We start from the raw sequence: 18,413 nt of genomic DNA on the forward strand, positions 1-18,413 counted from the left end.
AAATCAAAGGCTAGGTACTAATCAAAGTCAATAGTTGACTAGCAGAGAATGACTAAAGGCATTAATCCGACTGTTGTACTTTTTTTATAAGTAATAAAGTTTAAATAAATAAATAAATATTGTCAAGAATTTCGATTTACTTTCAAATGTATTTCACTTTTGGTCCGAATCGTGCAAAAGCCTTTACTAACAAATTAAAAAGAAAATACTACTCGTGTAGACATTTCATTTTCTAGATTGTCTATGACGAAAATTTGAAAAAAATATATTGTTCATTTGGATATGTTGTCTGTCGGTGTTATTTCACTATTTTCGGTCTTGGAGGCGCGAAAACTATATTAATTTGTATATATCACGTGCAGATTATACTATTGTTATTATTTCATTCATGGCAGGAATCAAATCGTTAGCTATTCGAGGTGTACGAAGTTTTGGGCCCGACGATGCCGATGAACAACGAATATCATTTGATAAACCGTTGACTCTTATCCTTGGACAAAATGGTTGTGGTAAAACTACAATCATTGAAAGTATTCGATATGCCATCACGGGACAGATGCCACCAGGCAGTCGAAACGAATGTTTTGTCCATGACACGAAAATTAACAGAACAACTGAAGTTCAGGGTCAAGTTAAACTTAAGGTAAGGTTAGAATTGTTTTCGCAGAAGTACCGGCACGAAACAAAAACATTATGTCATGGAGGCTGCATAAAATCCTCTATAAATGATCTGCATACTGATGCAAATATTATAGTTATAAAATATATGTACTACAATTTTATAGGTACTTAGCGAAATGAGTCCTATTAGAAATTTATTGAAATATTTGGATTTTGATATTAATTTCAGATAGTAAATGCCAATGATAAACAACTAGAAGTGTCAAGATCTATGAGAGTAACATGCATGGCTAAAAAGAAACCAGTGTTCAAAACATTGGACTCATTTCTCTCCATCATTGATGAACAGGGGCGAGTTAAAGATATATCTTCCAGATGTGCTGACTTGGATTCTGTTATGCATCAAGAACTTGGTAAGTTTTATGTATAGCCTCTTGCCGCCCAATGTGCAATGAGATGTACATTTGGGTTCATTGGAATTTTAACTTTCATATGAATAAATAAAGTAGAATTTATTTTGTCTCTAAAATTTTTCGAACAAATTAAACTCTACTTAATTTAAAATGCAACTAGGATCAAAATTCTCTAGTAACATTTTTGTATGGTGGGCATTATGAGGATAGTGACATTATGTGAAGCTTCTGCTAGTATAGCACAGGTAGCACACACATTACATTGTTTCAGAATGTAACAATGTAAGAAGATTAATTTAAAATATAAAAAAAAGACTATTGAACATAGACTCCCAATACTTCCACTCTGAGCTCCATATATGAAAATAGAGGTGCCAATGACTTGAGTGGGTGCTTAGCCGCTAAAGTTGTAAACCCGTATCTGATTCTTGGCTCGCTGTCTGGGGATTTCCATTAATAATTTCTATTGTAACTTGGTTAAATAAGCCTCAGTTCGGGTAGTCTATCATTATAGACAATTTATTTACATAGGCTCCATATATGCATTATTCTGTTTCTGTAAACTACCTTAAAACCACTGCCTAAAAGTTGTATGTCTATATAAATTTTAATACAATTTCCAGGTGTCTCTAAAGCAATTCTAAATTCCGTAATATTCTGCCACCAAGAAGAGGCCAGCTGGCCATTGGATGAGGGTAAGAAGGTCAAGGAGAGATTTGATGAAATCTTTGATGCGGACAAATATAGCGTCTGCTTTGATCGGCTGAGAAAGATCAGAAAGGAGTATGCCACATCTATTAAGTTACTAGGTGAGTTAAATTGGCATTAATTTAAGTTAAGAAGTATTTACTTTTAAAATCTTAGGACCAGCAAATATCAGAAAATGTCAATCTTTGAAGTTTTTATGTGAAATTATAGTTAAGAAGGTACATTGGTTTGCAATAACTAAGAATCCTTGTTCTTAAATCTAAATCTGTAAATCATATTTGTTATGTGTCTTGAACCTAAAGATTATTACTATACTCTTTACTACTGAATTTGATTACTTCTATACTCTTTTGCGAAGATTGCATACTATCTCTATTTACTCCTGCAAGTTATATCATTAATTTTCTTTTTAGAGCAAAGTGTAGCCCATCTAACTGAACAAAAGGAGGAACTGGATAAGAAAAAATTAAATGTTGTGAATGATGAGAGTCGAATCTCTGATGCTGAACTAAAAGTGTCTAAAATCACTCAAGAGCTTAACCCAATCACGGAAAAACTGAAGGCAATAGAGATGCTACAGAAGAATTTAGTAGCTTTTGAATCCAAGAGAGAAAAAATTAAAGCAAGGTATGCAAAACCTGGTAAACAAGCAACCCTAGGCTTAATACTATAGGACCATATACACTGACTTATCTTGGCAGTCCACCTGTACATTTGTCTGTACTCCACTTAATTAATTTTGGTATTTATTTTAATAAAGAATAAAACTGTTTGCTGCAGGCTAGAACATTGCCAAACACAAGAAAAAGAGCTGAAGAAAGATATCAAGAATATTTTCGAAGGATCAATCACAGAGCTACAGGAAAATATGGGTATGGTTTCATTATCTCTAAATATTTAATTTTTATTTTCATATTTGTCTGAGTATCCACAACACAAGCCTTCTTGGGCTTACCGTGGGACTCAGTCAATCTGTGTAATAATGTCCTATAATATTTGTTTATTATTATTATTTATACATAACAATAGCTGGGTCCACACTGGGGCAGGATGCTTAGCTGAGCAATTCGCACTCACTGTCTAGGCTAAGACACGTCCACAAAACACGTAAGTCGCGTGGGCACATTGCCTCGGGTCGTGCCTTGCTCTGTGTGGACGTGGCTATTGACTTATGATAAAATAAAAATAAAATAGCATTGATTTTACTATCTCTTCTGTGTTGAAAGCTAAACACTTATTAACTGTATAAAAACATAGTTAACAAATGTATACTTAATTAAATATAATTCATTTCACTTTTTATTTTATTTTGGGATCCCCTTCTGGGTAAAGGCCTCCTCCAGTTTTTGCCATGCCTCTCGATCTTGGGCTAAGTAATGCCATCCCATGCCGGCAGTTTTCTTTACGTCATCCGCCCAATGCTTGAGTGGGCGTCCTGAGTGTCTGTCACCACTTCCTGGTCCTCTCCATTCATTGACTTATTTATTTATTTATTTAATCTTTATTGCACAAAAGAAAATCTTGCAGTACAAAAGGCGGACTTAATGCTTTAAGGCATAGTTATCATCAAATACTGAAAACAATACAAATATTAGTGCTGACGTTGTTGTTCTGTTCCCATGCAAGTTGCAATTCAGTTACAAATTACAATCCAACTGTATGATCTGTATTGGCCCTTAGTGAATATCTTATAGAGATCAATAGGTCTACACAGGATAAGGCACTTGCTGAGGCAGTCCTAGCGCAGCAAATGGCTAATGGAGACGTGCCACAGTCGAGCAACCTGCCTCGCAAGTTGGCCGTTTGCCGCGAGAGTACATTGCGTCGTGCAGACCCGCGTAACAGGCTCATTGTGTGCTCCTAATTTAGCATGAAAGATCTTGACAATTTTTATTTCTTGTCCTATTGCAGACAATTATGGCACCACAATCAAAGCAAAGGAAACTGAACTTATTGAGTCCAACAAAAAGATCTTCTCATTCAATAAGGATGAGGAGAAAGTTACCAATGAGCAAATGGCGAATGAGGTAAAGTTTAACAAGCTGATGTTACTGGAAAGCCAGAATCAAGATCGGACCGATAAAAAGAACAATATGATTGTGGAAACAGCTAAACTGGCTGGTAAGTCTCCCTTATTTTAGCATTTAGAACTTACAGTACAATAATTCCACACATACAGTATCCACGAATCGAGTGTCAACACAAACCTGATAGGGTTTCATGGCATTCTGGTCTATGAACAAATGTAAGATTTTTAATATAGAATAAATAAATAAATAAAAAAATAAAAAATTGATTTATCATGAGTTTTATAAAGTAAAGATCTGTCCCAAAAATAATTTCGTACATTGACCTGTCTGTATCGCATACACAAAAAATATTGGTATTGTTCTAGCAGAAACATTGGCAGACGGCGTCATGGATGGCATAGCTATAACTCGCTTGCGATAGAGATAGCAAATAGCGGGTCAATGTACGAAAGTCGTACCATCGGCAACACTGTTAGCTGTATATTTGTAATCCTTATTACAAGGGCATAAAGTATGTCAATGATTAGTTAAGTGTTGCTGTTACTTCATCATCGGACTTGTAAGAGATGTTCTGACTGTGTGAAGAAGTCGACTAGCGGCAGCCTATACCATGCAGTCCATATGGCTTATGACCGCGTTCAATGGAGACACGCTACTTGTAGTCGCGATCCTCCGCATTGAGGGAACGAGGAAGTAGAAGATATGAAACAACACTTATTTAAATGTCTATTGCAGAAATTGATATGCAACCGATAGAGTCAAACGAGGAAGCAGATGCAGCAATCAACACAGTAACAGACAGGATCAAGTCTCTGCAGAAAGATCTCGAGGAGTTGAAATCCATGGCTGATGCGGAAGAGAATAAGCTTCAGTCACTAGTCAATGCCAGTATAGATGCCCTTGTAAGTTATTTTGATACCTGTATAAGTGTAGACGAGGGCTGTTCCAAAAGTTTTTAGCTGCTCTGGTTGTATTCATGCGATTTGTATTTTTCTTATACTGTTTTGAGGGATTTTTCATTATTGACTAATGTAGTAGGTGATGTAGGTTCGGGCTTAGAAAGAGATTAGTTTATTTTTTATATTTATTTAACTACAACGTGTCGACGTCTAACCAACGCGAACATTTATGATCAATGCTTCAGATTCTTTCGTACTGTGATTTAACATTATTTTTCATTGCAAGAGTTATTGTATTTATAGGTGGTACTAATTGAGAATCTTTACTGTTTATTTACGTATAACTGCACTTGATTACGTAAATATAATAGTGCCTTAGTGGAGGGTGACTAATGAGCTATGTCCTAAAACCATGAATATCAGATGTTTACAAATAAGTACATCAAATAAGCCTTACGTCCATCAGTAATTCATATTTGGAAAATAGAAAAAAGACACGAATACGATAAATTATAGAAAAAAAAATCTTTCTAAGAAAATCTTTAGAAAAAAAAGTCAGAAACTCCATAGAAAACAACTTTTGGTAAAAAAATTATAATAAGTTAATTATTCGCATTAGTCTCATAATTTCTTTTGGATATGATCTGTATTGAAATATCCCACAGAATAGTATAACATTTATTCAAATCCCATGAATAGAGCCTGAACAGCTAACAACTTTCGGAACAACCCTCGTATGTATGTATGAAGGCACATTTGACACATTTCCAGCAGTGTAGAAACTTTGCATAGACTACTATCTGAAACTGAGAGTAAAAGCGGTAAAAGTTGGATATTATGAAATCTCTATTCTCGCATGCGGGTCCTTTCGACCAATATAAACTGTTTCTTAAATATGCATGCTTTAATGAAATGTATGAAAATCTCCCGTGCACCGGGGTCGAGCCATTAATACAGGTTAGCCGTAATTAATACTAAAGGATATATTAAATAGGTACTACGACATATTAAAACTGTTTACTAAATATCTGATTGATTATGATCAAGTATTTTAATTTAGCATATTTTTTAGTCGCGGCATGAACAAAAAATATCAAACAAAGAATCAGAAATCAAGACTGTAAGGAACAATATTGTCAAGATCGAAAGAGAGATTATTGACGCCAATGAATCAAAATTACGATTGGAAACGCTGGATAAGAAAGTCAAAACTGCAGAAGAGTAAGTAACTTTTTCTTGTGTCTCTTCTTCCTATAGTCGCCCAGATATCCTAAAAAAGGCAATTTCCTATCATTGCAATTTGAACCTTCTGTTAAACAGTTCAAAGTTGCATTTGTCTTGGTAGTTTTCCGTTGAGTGGCATCTTGGTATTGTTTTCGTACAAAATCAATGTTGCTAATTTATAAAACAATAGTGTATTTTTTTTAAATTAAACTTGTAATGTAACCACAAAAAAAATACATCCCTTAATTTATGGTCTTCTTCTGATGTAATACACGTAATAGTATTGATTTGTTTATAGAGAATATGAAGCTACAGTAAAAGAGTTGAACACAGAAGAATGTCAAAGAGAAATTAATGATGACGAAAAAGTGATAGAGCAACATGAACATGAATTAGAACAACTCAATGAAAAGGTATGTGAACAGAACAATGTAATTTGAGCAATAATTTATTGCCTGGTATTGCCCTGCAACCTACTGGATTGCCGTTCCAACCTCTGACCGACTGAGCCACGGAGGCCTGCTTGATGTATGCGAATTTTTCCATGCCTTCCCTCAATGAGGCCTCCTCACTGAGAGAAGGCATGGAAAAATTGCACAGATAAAGAATTTCATACGTGAGAGCGAGATGATATTTTTTTCTCTCACACATGAATGACAGTGACATGCCTAGGCACTTGCACAGGCGCCGCCTGGCGGGATAAAATGTCAGTGTGCCTCCTCAATGGTGCAATTCAGATTCGAAATTAAATGTCATAAGGGTTTTGACGACCGGTCTGGCGCAGTCGGTAGTGACCCTGCCTGCTACGCCGCGGTCCCGGGTTCGAATCCCGGTAAGGGCATTTATTTCTGTGATGAGCACAGATATTTGTTCCTGAGTCATGGATGTTTTCTATGTATATAAGTATTTATATATTATATATATCGTTGTCTGAGTACCCACAACACAAGCCTTCTTGAGCTTACCGTGGGCCTCAGCCAATCTGTGTAAGAATGTCCTTATAATATTTATTTATTTTATTTATTTATTTTTAATAGTTCATGGTTAATTTCATTAAACTTATATTGAACGGGGTATAGACCGTGATTACCTTTTTGATTTTTGTCGAGCTCCCGATAATTCGACCCAATTACAGTTCATATTCAATAAAACAATTATTTCAGGTAACAAAGCTTCAAAAACAGAGTGCCAAATTAAAAGAACGGGATATAATCGAAGAGTCTTTGAAGCAAAAAGAAAAACAGCTAATGCTGTTAAAGAATAAGCACAGAACTGCTATTACTGAATTGTTGGGCCGAATGCCGGAGAACGGTTTCACTATGGCCATACAGAAGTTTGATTTGGAAATATCAGCGGAGGTGGAATCTATGAAAAAGAAGTTAAAGGAAAAACATATTGAGGTGAGAAAAGCGAAAACATTAGAGATCCCACATCTCGAGCGTCGATTCTAGAAGGTTCTATTGTTACGTTACCTGCGCAGCGACGCCATTTTAATTAGACCCGAAAGCTCAAAACACGATTATCGCGATCTCTTAAAATATGAATAGCAAGGATAATTTTTTGAATTATGCCATCAGATGCATTAGAGGTAATTTAGTTGAGAATTAGAAGTTTGTGATTCAGGTCAATTAAATAATTATTTACTCGCGCTGTTCGCGAACCATCCCTAGAATATGAAAATGAAACATACTATGGAGATAAACATTTGGTCGTCAAGAGCTTACCACGACAGCCAATAGGCGATACTTATTTGGAACTTTTTGCTTGCTCAGGTGACTAGTCAAGAAGCCGAACGTAAGCACGTTCGAGAGATGCTGAACGACCGCCGCAGCGAGTTGACGAAGGCTGAAGACCAGATGTACAAGGCTTGCGGTACACAGTCCTATGAGACAACACTTACTAAATTAAATAGTACTGTGGAGAAGTTGCAGGTATGTGACAATACTCGTGTCATAGCCATTAGAAAGTTTCCCTCAGGTCGCAGTATTATCGTCGCCAAAGAATTGTATTTGGCGCCCAACGTGTGACTCCAATGTTAAAGCATTGCAGTAAAGATGCTGAGCTGAATGCTCATTAGTGACTGAAGTAGGTAAATAAAGGCAAGAAATGAGAAGTATTGTGGTTACTTTTTAGCACTGCACTGTTACAAGGGGCAGTCCTCATCTTTAGTGCATAATGCATGCCAAACTGTTAGATTTGGCACCCAACGTGGGACAGTAAGTAAACGCGCAGATTATGCAAATTCGAGAGATTATTAAGAAAAGAAGATAAGGACAAATCTAAATCATTTTTAAACGTAATAGTCGCCTTTTTAGCTCACCACGTTTTTTGTTACAGGAAGAACAAAATTTAGCACAGTCAACAATATACATCAACACCAAATACAAAGCACAGCTGAAAGATAACAACTGTTGTCCTTTGTGTAGCCGTGGATTCGATACTGAAACTGAAGTAAGAGAAGTTTTTAACATTGTGTTTATTTTTTTATTTACATTATTATCCAAATAATTAATCTTTACGTAACTTTTTTAACAGGTGACAGACTTAATATCCCAACTGACAACTCAAGTAATGAATGTACCGGCCAAATTAGAAAAAATCACTGAAGAATTGCAAAGGGCCTCTGCCAAGAAAGATGAACTGCTTGCTATGAGATCCTTGAATGAAAAAATACAGTCGTTAAAGGAGAAGGAAATACCACAATTGGAGAAAAGACTGAGTGATGTAGACAAGGTACAATTGATTTATTTAAGATTTTAACATATTGTGGCTGTCAATGTGTAGCTAAATTTAATTATCTAATGCCCAATCGAAATATTAGTAAATATTCTGATAATTTTAAATATCATTCTAGCTATAAAGGGTGCGTCCAAAATTCCAAATTTTACTTTCCAAAAGTGCTAGTCACATACTTTTATTATGTTATATTATAAGAATCTAGACGTACAAATTAACAAACACAACACTCTATTATAGTATCACAAGCTCCCAAGTAATATAACTATAACTGTATAACTGTCTTTTGAATGATTAGTCTTATACTTTCTATATGTAAATTTATTCATGTAAATAAATGGATTCTCCCTGTCTCTTGAATTAGTTATATTAAATCAACCTGTTTTATTTTAGAATATTTCTACCATATCGGAGTCCGTGGAAGAAATCTCGATGTCCCTAATGGAACCGGAGCAGAAGCTGCAGACAGCCAAGCAGGTCGCAGGCCACATGCCACTGATGGATCAGATGATTACTGAAGTCAAAAGTATCACTAAAAATGTAATGTATTTATTTTTATTGATAAATGATTACCTGCATTTTATACTTTTAACCGTTGTGCAGCGACTAGACACAAAAATAGGCTAGAAAAAAACCGTTATGTTTGCCTAGAATATTGTTTACGAACTTTTAACACGACTATCAGGCTGGTCCCGTTAGAGATTTGGTAGATGGTTCGGAGCCAGTTAGTGAACTTTGGGAACCGCTCGTTTAGAAGTTAAATTTATATAAAAGGCACAATAAGAGCTAGGCTGCCAGAGCTCAATGAGGGTGCGGTGTGCCGACGACGGGAGGACTTACGGAACTAATTTGTTCCGTCTATTGTCCTTTGAGTCGTCGGCAACCCGAACCCTCCTTGGAACATGTACACTCCTTTTTGCTGTGTACTTATACTTAACATCAGGCGGACCGTATGCTTGTTTGCCACCGACGTAGTATAAAAAAAGGCTGGTTGCTCAGCCCAGTAGATAACGTTCAACTAGTCAAAGATTTTGAGCTAGAGAGAGCATTCGCACCGCGGGCTTATTATGTCTCCGTAAGAAAGGCTCAAATACTTGCGTATGGAGAAAATATATTTAATCAGATATCTATAAAGATTGCAAAACCTGTTTTACCATAATGTTTAGAGATGGGCCGAATATTCGGTAAGTATTCGGCATATTCGGCAAGTTTTTCAATGTTCGTATTCGGCCGAATAATTCGGTTTCATTGCCAAATATTTACCGAATAAACAAAGTAAATAACTCTAATGAAGATCTTACATATTCCATTGGATAATAAGCTCCTATTATAGTAGCTTTCTAAGGAATTACTAAAAAGAGATAATCTAATTATGCGTCAAAATATAAATGCAGTTGTTTTTTTTTAAGTTAAAAAACCCTAGTTTAAAAGTTGAGAAGAGTTCAGAGTTGTTTTAACAATTTTGTTATCCACTAAATCATAAGAACATTGTTGTAGTAACATAATATATTATGTAATCATCATCAATCATTCAATAGTTTTAATCTCAACATCCGCTTTAAAAATATGGCGTAACCGAATATTCGGCCGAATGTTCGGTTCGGTAAGAGCTGAACCGAATGTTCGGCCGAATATTCGTATTCGGCAAAGTCTATATTCGGCCCATCTCTAATAATGTTTTATTTCTATTTACAGTTAGAAGCAATAAAGGCCCAATGCATCGGCCTTGACTCCGATCTCACGCTAGACGAAGCGACAGCGAAACAAACTGACTTGAGACAAAAGATCAGCACGCTTCGGACCCGAGTGAAAAGTGCTCAGATGAAACTTAACGCGCACGCCAAGAAACTCCAGGCTAAGGCTGAAGCTAAAAATAAGTTGAAGGAGGAATATCTTAATATACAGAAAAAGGTAGGTCTTACTTGGCTGGGGTAACCCAAAATAAGTCTCGAGTCTCCAACACAAGACGCCGCTTTGCTCGGTCTTGAGCTTGTATGTTGAATGTTTTATGAATTTATTTAAATTATCTCGATAGTTACCACTGATCATCATCACCATATCAACCGAAAGATGTGCACTGGTAGACTTAAATCGCCAGAAATGCCCTCATCCATCATATGTATGCATCATATATATCGTTGTCTCAGTACCCACAACACAAGCCTTCTTGAGCTTACCGTGGGCCTCAGTCAATCTGTGTAAGAATGTCCTATAATATTTGTTTATTTATTTATTTTATTTATTTATGTTTATAACCAGATTGTTGCGCTCATTGCTACAATTGGTAATAGATGAGAAATAATTCCCAGTACTTCCCAATACCAACTTTTATGCAACTAGTACAAGAAGGTTATTTCAGTCATTTTGAAATACCTAGACTAGACTACCTAGTCTACTCAATGAAAGTGTGTCGTTTGCGGCGTGTCATTATGAACTTTGTCGCAATGTACCGAGATTGATATTCGTAACTTATTCGATGTATTTTTTTTTCTTTTAGGTGCAAGAGTTACATAATCTGCAAGAAACTCTTAAACAATATAAAGAAAACATCGAAAAATACGCTCTAGAACTGAGGCAGCTACAAGATGCTACTGGAGCGCTGAAAGCAGAAAAGAAAGAGAGAGAAGATGCCAAGACTGAAACAGTGAAGAAGAATAGGTATGTTCTAAGACGCATTTTTATACTAAATTGAATTGTTCCTTGTAAATCAGCTGTACAAGATTTAAAAATATTTTACTAACAACAATAACAATGATGAACAAAATGTGCCATGTTCAAGCGAAAGGTGACAAGATGATTGTCGCTTTCTTCCGTATGATAAGTTTACTTATGGCAAGCCATAATCTGACCTTTTACTTAAGAACGTCACTGTTACTTACACCCTTATAAAAAAAGTCACTGAACTGATTAGTTAAAAAGTGTCTTGTCCCGTTCTGTCATGTTGATTTATGTATTTTTCTCACAAATGGACAAAGCACATTTTTAACTATTTTATGATCGTTAGACTTCAAACAACATATACCAAAGTTGCGATTGAAACTAGCCTTTCTTATGTGGCGTCCAATAGAGTAGGTACTTATGCTTCAAGTAGGATTGTACTTACATATACAATTTTCTATGAACATACTACAGAAATTCTAATAAAAAGGTCCCAGTGTATATGAAAAACCAGTTAGAGATGAGGGGCCACATTTAAGAAATATTAATAACTAGCTTTTCCCGCGGCTTCGCTCGCATTAAATTCGAAAATTGCGGAAAGCTCCATACAAACGTCCACCCCCCCTTTTCGGTAAGTAGGGGGTCAGAAAGTGACAAAAGATAGCCTATGTCACTCTCCATCCCTTTAACTATCTCCACTTAAAAAATCATGTCAATACATCGCTCCGTTTTGCCGTGAAAGAAGGACAAACAGACAGACACACACACTTTCCCACTTATAATATTAGTATGGATTCTTCACAGAACCGCAATCGACACAAAGCGAACCTTCATCACCAAAATCTTAAACTCGTTCGACAAAGTGAAGACAGTCATAAACGAAATAAAACAACACGAAGAGAAGAACATCCAGCGAGAAATGGATAAGATAAAAGAAGCGAATGAGCGGTTGATGGAACAGCATAAGCAGATCGTGGTGGAAAGAGACAGGGTTACTAAGAGAATTGACTCATTGAGGGACGAATTGGCTAAACAGGAGGTAACTATTGCGACTTTTAAAATTTTGAATGATTCACGGTTATTTTCATTAGACTTATATTGACCGGGATATAGACCGGGGGACAGACCATCGAGTGTGAATGCGACCAGTGGTAACGCTGAAAGTCAACGCAGCCGACGCGCGCGAAGGAGGGTAGATCGCGCACTGTCTACGCAACTTTGACATCCACCCGCCATCTTCAGTTTTCCGTGATCATGATGCATGCAACTGCGTCGAATTATCGGGAGCTCGACAAAAATCAAAAAGGTAATCACGGTCTACATCCCGGTCAATATAAGTCTATTGCGACTTTATTTTAGACTGTTACGTAAAGTTAAAACACATTTGTAAAAGTTGGACACAGATCAATCACAGAATAAAAAATAGATTAATTGGAAATATTTGGTAATTGGTATGGCCTGAAAAATAGTCGAGAGAACGGCTTTACCTCACCATTTTGTGGATATACATAATATTTAAGTATTTATTCTTTCACATTATTTTGATAGTCTTGTAAATTACTATACCTAGATATTTTTCTGGCACGAACGAAGTGACACTAGTGACTTCCTTCCGATGTTTAAGTTCATCGATAACTTACATTATAATATGTCATTAATTATTGCCGTGGCACTGAATCTTCAGTAGTTTCATAGAATAGAATAGAATAAACATTTATTCGTAAACACAGGCAAGACAAAATACACATAGTAACAACAATGTAATGTGTTCTGCCTACCCCGTTTAGGGAATATAGGCTTGAATTTATGTGTATAATTTATAAACTGAAATAGATACCATACACTAAAGAAAAAGCGATCAAGCCCACTGGTGGCGAAGCCGGGAATTTAAAAAAACAAATCAAAAAATATTTAATAAAATAATTTGATTTGTTCCCTACATCGTTATGTGTATAATATTAATGTTTTATACAAATGTCACATGTTTGAAAATAAATGGACAGTAATAATAAAACGAACCATATTTTAATAGTTTACATAATTTCTTACATGATTATTCAAATTTTTAGAGAGATTATTATTAGGGGTAATTTATCGATAAAAGGATTGTCGATGTTTTTATTTTGTCAAGCACTAACAACGTGACGTTCGTCTCAGGAAAATATCTAGGTATATAAATTACTAATTTAATTTTGTCACATTTACAGAGTTACAAACGTAATTTAGAAGATAATCTCAAACTAAGGAAAGCCCAAACGGAAATAACTAGCTGTGATAAAGAATTAGCTGAAATCTCTGAGAAGATGAGCGGAGTTAATATGGATATGATCTCGGAAAAGGGACCTTTAATCAATAAACATACGCAGCTGTTGAGAGAAAAAGCTCAAACAGAGGGAGAGTTGAAAGAAATTAAGGTATGTATCACAATATAATAAAGATTACTATCGTACAGTATGGCCACTCCCGCTCCGCGCTGAAAGTGCTCCGCACCTTAAAAGGTGCTAAATTTGGAATCTCCAGGACTAGCGGTTTCGGCTGTGCGTTGATATGAGGAAACTGTGGAATGAATTGTCGCCAGCGGTATTTCCTGACCGATACGACCTTCAAGAAAAGAGCGTACACCCATCTTCAAGGCCGGCAACGCACCTCAAACACTTCTGGTGTTTCGGGTGTCCATGGGCGGCGGTGATCGCTTACCATCAGGCGACCTGTCTGCTCGTTTGCCTCCTATCCCATAAAAAAAATATGTCAGTCAATCAGTTTCTGCATAATATTTAGGTAACAGCAATGTCATATAAAAAAATATTATTTTAGATTTTGTAACAAATAACAATTATGAACAAGATTTTAGAGTACTCTTTCCCCTATTATACCTATTTGCAAAATGTCCTGAAGATACTGCTTAGCATTTTTGGTCATAGAGGTAATTTATTACATAATTGTATTATTGCATTTTATTTTACAGAAAAGACTGCAACAAAATAGACTAGAACTAAAGAAAGCTCTGAATAAGGACGTAGAAAAGAAATATAGGGAAAAGTTCTACGAGATGAAAGTGACACAGGCATTAGACAAAGACATTAAAGAGTATTCTGCGGCTTTAGAAAAGTGTCTCATGGAGTTCCATAGAGAAAAGATGGAGAACATCAATCTCATTATAAGGTACGTTAAAATGTCTTTGTAACGTTCAAAATTAAGTTTTATGCTTATTCAATTAATTTAGTAATGTAACTATACTGAAACTGACTTTCCAATAAGATTTCGAGTTCCAATAACCGTTTAAGAAATGTAACACTAGCTGTCGCTAGGGGTCCCGTTGATTCATAAAGTGCAAATGGTAACTAATCGTAATCACTGACTAGAGATGAAATCTTGGTGGCTCAGTTGGTAGAGCGCTGGGCTCTAGGCACCTCAAGTCTCACAAAGACAGTGTTTTTTTTTCACTGTTAGATTTATTTGAAGCTCAAAGTTTTTGGTATTAACTTACGATATTTTTTAGGGAAATGTGGAGGAAGATATACAGGGGAAACGATATTGACTACATAGAGATAAAGACTGAATCAAGCATGTCAGCAGACATGGAAAGGCGGAAATATGATTATAGGTAAGCAATAACGTACTTGGAAATTTAGTAGATATAGGAATTCACTTTTTTATTTCACTAAAGCTGGCATGATCGAAAGATCCACCATTTTATTCAGGATGACGACCGGTCTGGCGCAGTTGGTAGTGAGGGTCATGCTGCTAAGCCGCGGTCCCGGGTTCGAGTCCCTGTAAGGGCATTTATTTGTGTGAAGAACACAGATATTTGTTCCTGACTTCCTGAGTCATGGCAAGCGCGGATCCAGCTTCTAGCCCAGGGGGGGGTCACGTGGTAAAGGCCCGGGCCCCAGGGGGGGGGGTCACGTGGTCTATTTGTATGGCCAACTTAGGCCATGACCCCCATGACCCCCCCCTGGATCTGCGCATGAGTCATGGATGTTTTCTGTGTATATAAGTATGTATATCGCCGCCTAGCACCCACAATACAAGCTTTGGCTTAGTTTGCGGCTAGGTTGATTTGGGTAAGGTGTCCCCCAATATTTATTTATTATTGCCATGTTTATGCACAGATACATTTTCATCCGCTCCTTCGTTCCGTTCCAGCTCAGCGAATATTCTAAACGAGATAGTGACAAAAGTTTAGACTTTTTCATATCTTTTTTCCCACTTGTGGATGAACAGATGAATATCTGATAAATAATGATAATTTGTCGATGATTCTTTCAGAGTTGTACAAAGTAAGAATAACGTTGAAATCGATATGAGGGGGCGATGCAGTGCCGGACAAAAGGTGTTAGCCTGCCTCATCATAAGGTTGGCTCTCGCAGAAACGTTTAGTTCCAGGTAAGTCAACTTTGATATACTACTTTTAACCCCCGACGCAAAAACGACGGGGTGTTATAAGTTTGACGTGTCTGTCTGTGTGTGTGTGTGTCTGTCTGTCTGTGTCATCGTAGCTCCTGAAATTTTTTTAGCTCCCGAAGCTTTCAAAATTTTAATTTTGTGGTTAGTAACCTATTAAACTTAGCTGGAGAACCAGCACTAGCGACTCTTTGGTCATATCGAAATTCTACAGATTATTTAACTAATGAAAGATGCATTTTATTGGAATTGTTTTACATTGCGGTACATTATAAATGAAAATGCGAAGCAACATTTCATATGCTGCAGGTTCGTGAAGGGACTAAAATTAAAGCTGATTCTTTGAGAGTCCAAAAATTTGCTGTTTTAACCTGAAATCAAAGCTGTTCAGATTACAATGAATATCGATTACTGTGAAATTTTACAGAGTTGAATCAACTCTGATTCGGTTTTGCCACTCAAACTCGTATCACAATCGCTTTAGATTGGTCTGATATACGAGGTTGGTAGTCTCATAACCCTGGATATGTCGATGTCGTTTATTAAACGCACTGCTGCACTGTTACGTCAAAGCCCAGAGTTAGCCTAAACGAACACTGAGCTTATAAAACAGAGTAAATAAATAATAATTAAATATTATAGGACATTCTTACACAGATTGACTGAGCCCCACGGTAAGCTCAAGATGTCTTGTGTTGTGGGTACTCAGACAACGATATATGTAATATAATATACAAATAATTATATACATAGAAAAACATCCATGACTCAGGAACAAATATCTGTGCTCATCACACAAAAAAATGCCCTGACCGGGATTCGAACCCGGGACCGCGGCGTAGCAGGCAGGGTCACTACCGACTAGACTACACTAGACTAGAGTTTATAAAACAAAAACTATTTTCAGATTCGGTATCCTAGCTTTAGACGAGCCAACAACAAACCTAGACGCAGAGAACGTGCGGAGCCTCTGCGCCGCGCTCGGCGAGATAGTCCAAGAGCGCATGCGCCAAAAGAACTTCATGTTCATCATCATTACGCACGACAAGGAGTTCATCGAGTCCCTCGGCAACGTCGACAAGGTCACGCATTACTACGAGGTCTCTAGGAACGATGAGGGGAAATCTAGGCTCAAGAAAATTAGGTTCACTTGAGTAGGTCAAGCGTTCAAAAGGTAGAGGGAAATGCGAGGAACTAAACTAATGGGCTAGTTTTATTATTATAATTAGCATATCTAAAGTACCACCCCCCTACCCCTACCCCCTAAGGGGGAATATGGGGGTTTTGAAGGTCCCTTTTGGGTTTTTGCTTATATGATTTATATCTCGAAAACTGTGCATCTTAGTGACATGACATGATGATTATTGATTATTAAACAAAGGGAATTAAATTTTAACTATGCAAAGGAATAATCTAAAGAAAGTTATGAAGCCAAAAGTTTTCTTCCTAGCATTTCCTGCTATGTCTAGCGATCATTAATTTCCTGACCTATGTAGCTTTACCATTCCATTTGTTAAAAAACGTACCTTTATAACGCCATGTAGTGAGCGTTATTAATAGCGTAACTGCCACAAGGTACAGTGAGCTACGAATTTATGAAGCATGTATTTGATAAATTCACCATGCTCTTTTGCAGCTCATTGTACCTTCACCGCGGGAGGTTATATTTATTGTTGAAGGCAGTGCCTTGGCATTTATTTAATCTTGATAAGCAGGGAGCGTACTTTTCATGCCGATGACATTAATCTGACGTCACGCTCCGTATAGGGTGATCCCAAATAGTTTTATTGTAAATTATTAATCATTAGTCGTCAATCATTTTAATAGTGTACAAATTACTTCAAATACAGTAAGTCCATTTACATGTGCCATAAATAATACCTACTTGAAATGTGAAACGTGAATAAAATTATTTGATTTGTTTTTATAAATAAATTTAATTAAATAGTATTTATTAACAACACATTACAATAAATACGTAGAAAAGAGAATTTATCTCTAACTCAGAGGAAAAAATTCTATAGAGAGGACAAGCCGCGCGCGGCCTGGTCGCAGATGTAGGCCCATTGGGCCTACACCGCCGCCAGTTCGCCGTCCGCTGTCATCGAGTGTACACGCGCGCTGTTCACCGACGAAAAACGAGTTTTATCAAAAATGCCGAAGTGTGCAATAATAACTTGCAAACATCGCAGTGACCTGAATAATTTCCAAGCCGATAGGATAACATTTCATAGGTAAATACTATTTATTTCCTTTTATTTCACATAAAACACGAATTCAACGTAATACTCCGAGTTGTACCATGTAACCTTACGTTTGCTTGTGCTTTAAAACGTTCATTATACATTGCGGCTACACAAGGAACATATTGTAAACAGTGTAGTGTTTTGCGCCGCAATGAACGGTGTACAAAACGATTCACTCAGTGAGACATTTTTCTCGGAAACGAGGTGAGGCGTTCCCGCTATTTATCGTTGTGTGCGTGCGCGATCGCGCTCGCTTATCGTTCGCGTGTACACATACATTGAAATGATGCGCATGTATTGCGCAATAGGAGCGTCCAGCTACAAGTGTGTGTGGATTAGGTGTGTGCGTGCATTATCTTTACAATTACTGGTGCTTTGTGTGGGTTGCGCAGACCTTGCGACAGGCGTATTCTATACAAATCGCCCGGCATGACCTATCTCCCGAAATCTGTGATCTCTAACGTAAAGCACACC

At 36.9% G+C, this 18,413-nt stretch overlaps 1 protein-coding gene across 1 annotated transcript; it reads left to right on the plus strand.

Annotated features, from left to right (window-relative positions):
• Positions 1-302: 302 nt before the first annotated feature.
• Positions 303-17,524, plus strand: LOC125230279 (DNA repair protein RAD50-like). The gene is made up of 22 exons (XM_048135395.1): positions 303-643; positions 851-1,034; positions 1,658-1,843; positions 2,156-2,369; positions 2,523-2,614; positions 3,654-3,863; positions 4,508-4,674; positions 5,744-5,892; positions 6,194-6,308; positions 7,059-7,295; positions 7,668-7,826; positions 8,233-8,346; positions 8,431-8,628; positions 9,025-9,171; positions 10,327-10,542; positions 11,129-11,289; positions 12,094-12,328; positions 13,497-13,703; positions 14,255-14,451; positions 14,789-14,893; positions 15,559-15,675; positions 16,601-17,524. Exons 1-22 carry the CDS (start codon positions 389-391, stop codon positions 16,845-16,847), a joined length of 3,912 nt encoding a protein of 1,303 aa, XP_047991352.1. The 5' UTR covers positions 303-388; the 3' UTR covers positions 16,848-17,524.
• The last annotated feature ends 889 nt before the right edge of the window (positions 17,525-18,413 follow it).

Source organism: Leguminivora glycinivorella, chromosome 10, assembly GCF_023078275.1.
Source record: "Leguminivora glycinivorella isolate SPB_JAAS2020 chromosome 10, LegGlyc_1.1, whole genome shotgun sequence".
Taxonomy (NCBI): domain Eukaryota; kingdom Metazoa; phylum Arthropoda; class Insecta; order Lepidoptera; family Tortricidae; genus Leguminivora; species Leguminivora glycinivorella.